The sequence below is a fragment of the Trachymyrmex septentrionalis genome, unplaced genomic scaffold, assembly GCF_001594115.1.
Source record: "Trachymyrmex septentrionalis isolate Tsep2-gDNA-1 unplaced genomic scaffold, Tsep1.0 scaffold310, whole genome shotgun sequence".
In the NCBI taxonomy this organism is placed as follows: domain Eukaryota; kingdom Metazoa; phylum Arthropoda; class Insecta; order Hymenoptera; family Formicidae; genus Trachymyrmex; species Trachymyrmex septentrionalis.
This window is the reverse complement of record NW_017305475.1, coordinates 231919-238196: the sequence shown is the minus strand read 5'-3', so window position 1 is coordinate 238196 and position 6278 is coordinate 231919. Positions and strand designations below refer to the sequence as shown.

The 6278-nt window shown below is 30.2% G+C and overlaps 3 protein-coding genes across 3 annotated transcripts in view; 2 read left to right on the top strand and 1 right to left on the bottom strand.

The window, feature by feature from the left end:
• The first annotated feature begins 1149 nt into the window (after positions 1–1149).
• LOC108749742 (cytochrome c oxidase assembly protein COX11, mitochondrial) lies at positions 1150–2861 on the top strand. Its single transcript, XM_018488671.1, has 3 exons — positions 1150–1604; positions 2152–2475; positions 2658–2861. Exons 1-3 carry the CDS (start codon positions 1401–1403, stop codon positions 2814–2816), a joined length of 687 nt encoding a protein of 228 aa, XP_018344173.1. The 5' UTR covers positions 1150–1400; the 3' UTR covers positions 2817–2861.
• Positions 2862–2907: 46 nt separating this feature from the next.
• On the bottom strand, positions 2908–5282 carry LOC108749740 (tektin-3-like). Its single transcript, XM_018488668.1, has 8 exons — positions 5111–5282; positions 4574–4816; positions 4264–4496; positions 4057–4166; positions 3825–3973; positions 3534–3756; positions 3320–3474; positions 2908–3242 (listed from the first exon to the last, which is right to left on the bottom strand). The coding sequence occupies exons 1-8, from the start codon at positions 5221–5223 to the stop codon at positions 3032–3034; spliced, it is 1437 nt and encodes a 478-aa protein (XP_018344170.1). The 5' UTR covers positions 5224–5282; the 3' UTR covers positions 2908–3031.
• A 479-nt stretch (positions 5283–5761) lies between these two features.
• The window catches only part of LOC108749741 (cytosolic Fe-S cluster assembly factor NUBP1 homolog), a 2610-nt gene continuing 2093 nt past the window's right edge, over positions 5762–6278 (top strand). The window contains exon 1 of the mRNA XM_018488669.1: positions 5762–5834. Within this exon, the coding sequence (XP_018344171.1) occupies positions 5804–5834 (31 nt within the window). The 5' untranslated portion in view covers positions 5762–5803. The remainder of the gene's footprint in view (positions 5835–6278) is intronic.

Below are 6278 nucleotides of genomic sequence, written 5' to 3'. Positions count from 1 at the left end.
TTCTTAATTATTTTTTAAATAAGTTTTCGAAATTTATTTTTTATTTTTTATTATTTTTTCTAAATAAGTCATATCAGTCAGGGATCGATCGTGTTAAAAACAATCATATTTAAAATATGTATTTTAAATAAAAAAATAAAGCAGTTATTTAGTATTTATTATTTTAGAGAAAACTTTTTCTGACTTATATTTCTTATTTAATTTTTGAAGTAAATTTTTGAAATCTAATAAGGTACGATGTTTCGTATTATCTAGCATTTATTACGATTATTTTAAAAAGAAATATGAACAAGAATGGCACGCTACCTGCCTGTACGAGCCTCGGTAATGAAATAATTGCGCGGTAAACGGAAATAACTTCGCGTAAACGTGACGTGTCGCTCGCTCGTCTTTTCGCGCCAAAACAATCGCGCCGATCATTCAACTGTCGAAATATTAACATATTACAAAATAAGTAAAAGAATACATTCTTTACACTTTTAATGTCCTCCGATATGGGCATTATTACATAGTTTTTGCTTTATTTCTTACATTGAATTCATTATGCATTCACATAGCTCATGAATATCTAATTTAATTGTTACATTAAGTGATTATTAGTTTATAATAACCGGAAAAAAAATATTATACATATATATAGATATATTTTATATATAATTATATATACAATTATATGTGAAACATTTTTTCCCGGCAACTTTATGTTATACACAATTCGCGCAATGTACATAATTTAATATTTTTAACAAAATATTAATCCCTTGCAGTTTCTTTTTATTATATACTTTTGAATTACTGAATTTTGTCAATTTATACGTGTTATTTTTCATTCTTAATCCAAAAAAGGTAATAGGTAAATTATATTCAAATTCACAATGCAATGTGGCTTTTGTCGAATTCTAAGCATAAAGTTAAAAATACGATACCAATTGAAATAAATCAGTGATTTGTAATTCCTGTATTCTATGGCTGTAATCAAAGTCTCACCGCAATTGCTTTGAAACATCATAGGCGGTCTATTTCAGGTATAAACGTAGCTGATGTAAACGTAGCTGGTGCCGAGTACCGATTTGAATTGCTCAATGTTACCAATATAGTGGAATCAGATTGGTTACCAACTTAAAACGTTCGCAATCGGTGGAGCAAATGAGCAATATGGAGTCTTTATGTGACACGGCGCCGGGTGGTCGTATTAAAAATTTTATCGAAACTTCGTAATAATATTACAATAGATCGAATACGGATGTATTGCTGAGAAAATTGTTTTTGGTCGCCTACCGTTTAATGCCATTATGCTTTCGAGCAGAGTTTAATTTTTAACAGCGAATATATAAAAAGTTGTATTTAGGTTAGCCTCTTGTTTTGGATTGACAGGACCAGAGTAGAGAAATTCTAAAGAGATGTACCTGAACATCTATCGACTGTTGTCACGAACATGCGTGAGGCAAATACACACCAGTGTGTCGCGAAATTTAATGAAAGACCATTCTGACAACATGTTCCGAAAGAAATTACGTTCCACTGCTTTTTATTGGTCTGGAGTCGGAGTTCTGGTAGTTGGTTTAAGTTACTCTGCAGTGCCTTTGTACAGAATGTTTTGTCAGGTGCAGTTGTGGTTCTCTAAAGAATTATTTTATATTACTTAATTCGAGCTTAATCTCATGTTACTTTAATAAATTGAACATTATTTGTATAACCATTAGCAAATTCTATCATTTGCATTACACTAGATTAGCAATATAAAAAGGCTGTTTATAATTAATGATATAATAATATAATAAAACTGCGCATGAAATTGGCAAAGTTAAATATAAGAGCATAATAAATATTTAAACTTTATTGGTTGATCTAAAAATTGGAGGGACTTAGTTTACATTAAACGTTTAAACTTTTTACATTCTCACTCATCCATTTTTTCTCCTTTATAAAAGCACATAAATATTTTAAATGATCGAATATTCAATAATGATACTGTCACGTTATTCAATAAAATATATATATATATTATTTTATTGTCAAAAAAAAGTTGATTATATTATGTCATTACATATAGATACTTCATATAAAACAGCTTTTAGTGTATATTAATTCAGTGTAATGCGAATTTATCTTATATTTATTTTATATTGAATTTTCTTTTTTGTTCTGTAGGCATACAGTTATGGTGGAACGTTATCAGTTGGTCATGATGCTAGTAAAGTGTCCACGATGACACCTATTAGAAACAGAAAGATCAAAATTATGTTCAATGCAGATGTGGCGTCGTCGATGCAATGGAATTTCAAACCACAGCAAAAGGAGATTACGGTTATTCCTGGAGAAACGGCTTTAGCATTTTACACAGCCACAAATCCGACCGATAACCAAATTGTAGGAATATCCACATATAATGTTTTACCATTCGAAGTAGGACAATACTTTAATAAAATACAATGCTTCTGTTTCGAGGAACAGATGCTTAACCCACATGAACAAGTAAGTTCGTTAGCATCAAATAAATGATCTACAGTCCAGTTTTTTCTATTTTTGGCAACAGCTATATTTTCTATTTTTTTTATATCAGTTATTTTCTAACAGAAATTATGAACATTTATATAATATATATGATTAAATAAGGCAGTGTGTAGTATAAATTATGTATATTCTTATGTATTAAGGTTGACATGCCAGTGTTCTTCTTCATTGATCCAGAATTCGTAGAGGATCCAAAAATGGAGTGTGTTAATGAAATAATTCTCTCCTATACGTTTTTTGAAGCCAAACCTGGATTTAATCTGCCTGTACCGAGCTATGCCAAAAGTCATTCAACAAAGTAAAGTGTAATTATGTTTAATAGTTCTAGCGTAATTATGACAATTGTACAAACGAATAAATATTTAATATATAATATATTTTTTCAAACCTCTTTTTCGTGGAAATATCACGTAGCCTAAATTCCTTTAGGAGTGTATTTCAAGTGATAACATGACTGAATATTCTCATAAATGGCAGTATTCATATGTAGAGCACGGCATTAACGGAGAATATATCTTTAAAATCTAAATAAAGCGTTAACAGGATACGCACGTCTAAGACCACAAACTTTTTCCTTATCGATATATATTGCGTCTAATTTCAGAGCGAGATCGTGTTCAAGCATAGTTCGAGTTCGCAGCAGTTTCTGATGTTGATTCTCAAGTTCTTTCAACGACTTGTGCATGCGCTCGAGTTGATGATTTATTTCGTCAATCTCTTTCTGAAGACTGCAAAATAAGAATAATATTTTCAAATAATGTTCACATATATACATATATTGCTGGTACATTATAAAGTTATATACCTTGCGTAGGCATAATCACGACATAATTCCATATCAGGACGATGCATCCTCGCTTCCATCCTCGTATGTGCAACTTTAGTCGCATAACTTTTGTCCGCGATAGCCTTACGCATTAATTCCAAATTTTTTTCAATGTCGAATATTTCCTGTTGCACCTGTAATATTTTATGAATCGCATTTAATCCGAAAAGGCTACATACGTAACACTTTGTACCTTTTGCAAATGCTGTTGCAGTTTGTTCTTAGCCTCAAGTAATTCGGACGATCTATGTGTTAAAGCGTTGTTGGTATTACTCCAAGTATTCCACATTTCCTGAGCGACTTTATTTACAAGACTTTCGGCAGTGGTGCGTAATTGACAGGATTTGTTCCGTTCTGTTTGGGATCTTTGCACTATTCTATTCACTGCATCCGCCCAGGTTTCTTGCTCTGAAACACTAACAAGCTAACAATTAATTATAATAGTTATTAAAAATTGTACAAATACCATTATATAATTAAATACCATGGATCATATTTCTCAATTCCAGAATAATATTGTAATCCATGGGTGTGATTGCTCAATTGGTGGCAAATACTATCTATGCCTAGGGCACTCTCCTTATTTTTTAAATCCAATTCTAGTTGATTCTGTGAAGCTCTGCAATTTCGTAACTACAAGCAGAATAACATTAATTATTTAAATCATATTGGTTAACTAGGAATTCTGTTATCATATAAATTAAGGTATAATTTACCTGATCCTTGCATTTGTCCAAACAGGCTTCTAGTTTCTTTTGATTTGTCCGCAAGTTTTCTACTTCTCGCAATAAACATTTTTCCGACTCGTCATGTACCAATTCTGTGCCTAAAAATATAAAATTAGTTTTATTGTAACTTTTTACACGCACAATATCTAAAACATGAAATATAAATTAAAAATAGTTTTGTAATATTCTGCATACCTTTTCTAGCTTCCCTGTGATACAGACACTCTTCTGCGATGTGTAAAGGTCCTTCAATATCTCGTGATGCCTTTTCTAAAATATTTCTGCAATCATGGAGTCTCTCGATTTCATGAAGCATTCTCTCTAGTTCAGCTGCTACTTCGTTGCGCCAAAAAGTAATATCGTTTATTCTCTCGCCAAGTCTTCGGCTGGTATCGTATTGACCATGCTGTATCTTTTCCTCGGCATTTCTGAAAAATATTTGAATTCAGATTTAACATCGGTTTTATGCACAATATATTTAAAAATTATTCTGAAAAAGTTGTACCTGATAATTCTCAGGGCATCGTTTCGCGTCCTCTCGGAGTAATGCCTCTGTGAATCTGCCTCGTTGTAATATCTCACTTGTTTCTGAAACCATTCGTGTGGTGTGTATCTCGTATAAAGAGCGGCTTGTGATGCATGAACAGGATTGCGTTGATAGCCCGTGATCAGATTTGGAAATTTCAACGGCCTTGTACTCATTTTATTACTTGCGTCCAGTGCATAACTTGATATCGACTTTGTGACTCTGCAAAATATAATATAATTATACTCTTCATATCCATGTCCAGATCTGTGTGCTGAATATTTATTCGAGATGAGGATAAGAGTAAGAGGATTTACCGAGAATCGGCAGTGATATAGTAAAACAGCAAAAGTTGTTAAATCATATATAAAAGTACAGTATCTGTTTGTTAAATCAATATCATAAATTATTCTATAAAGAGTTCACAGCATGATGTCTTATAGTTGTTATCATAGGAGTAATGCTAAAGCAAATGAATCATAACTAATTCTAAGAGAAAATGTTGAATCTACTTACAAGGGGACAACTTCTGTATTCTCGAACCCAACATTCGGTCTCCATGGTAGTAAATGGTGTGTACGAGTATAGTCACCTATACGAATTGGAACTACTGGTTCCATATAAGACATTGAACCAGCGGCTGTACTCCATGGTTGTAATTGCTATAAATTAATATATTAAAGTGTATAGTTAAAAATAATTGTTTCTTGTTTCATCTTTGTGTGAAGAGTTTAAATTACATATATTTTATTTTAAATTTATATTTAATGTCAGCATGTTCCTAGAATTATTTTTCTGACAGAAAAGTAATATTTTTATTAAATCTTGAGAAATAAATAAACATCAATAATTATGTGTTCTGTTAAATAAATCTATAGATTATAATAGATATATAATTATTCTAATATAATGAAACAAATATACATTTATTATACATCAGACATTATTTGTGAGATGCAACAAATTAAAATAAAAGAGCCATATTTTTTAATTAAAAAAATTTATTAAAAAAATTAAATTAAATTATCCTAGTTAAATAATTATGATAAAATAATGTTATTGTTATATCCTTTCTTTTGTATCCTTTCTTTTCTTCTTGAAAAAAGAAAAAAATAGCAAAATAAAAATATAGTAGTACATTTTGAAAAAGTTTTTTATATTCTTATACAATCATCAATGTGTATATCAGAGAAAAATTAATAATCCAACATGGCAGATGTACCTAGCGAAGCTCCCGAACGTGAGTTGTATACTAAATACAATTTTAATCGATATTAAAAATAAATTGAATTAATTAAAGACATATAAACTTGATATTCATTGGAATTACATAATTATTGATATGTATCATTTATATATATTATATTATGCTTAGAATGAATCAGAATTAAAGGTTATGTTAGAACAGTACTGTATATTTTAATTTTGATACTTTTCATTCATTGTTTATGAAACATATAATATTTTAACGTTACATTTTAAAAATACTAACTAGTTTTTACTTAAAATAATAAAATAAGCTATCTTTTGCCATATTGATATTATGAATCTTTTTTTTTTGCTAGATCCTTTCTATTATGGCTGTGTTTCAAAATTGACTTCTAGTACTGAAAATTTATATGCACGTAATGTAAACTGTAACGTTTTCAGTGCTGGCAATAATTTTAGAACACGGCCTATATGT

Coding starts and splice junctions, on each gene's coding strand:
- LOC108749742 (XM_018488671.1), top strand. CDS start 1,401: ATGTACCTGAACATCTATCGACTGTTGTCACGAACATGCGTGAGGCAA. Junction 1,605..2,151: donor TGTACAGAATGTTTTGTCAG/GTGCAGTTGTGG, acceptor TTTGTTCTGTAG/GCATACAGTTATGGTGGAAC. Junction 2,476..2,657: donor TGCTTAACCCACATGAACAA/GTAAGTTCGTTA, acceptor TTATGTATTAAG/GTTGACATGCCAGTGTTCTT.
- LOC108749740 (XM_018488668.1), bottom strand. CDS start 5,223: ATGTCTTATATGGAACCAGTAGTTCCAATTCGTATAGGTGACTATACT. Junction 3,974..4,056: donor TGGACAAATGCAAGGATCAG/GTAAATTATACC, acceptor TTCTGCTTGTAG/TTACGAAATTGCAGAGCTTC. Junction 3,243..3,319: donor CGTGATTATGCCTACGCAAG/GTATATAACTTT, acceptor CTTATTTTGCAG/TCTTCAGAAAGAGATTGACG.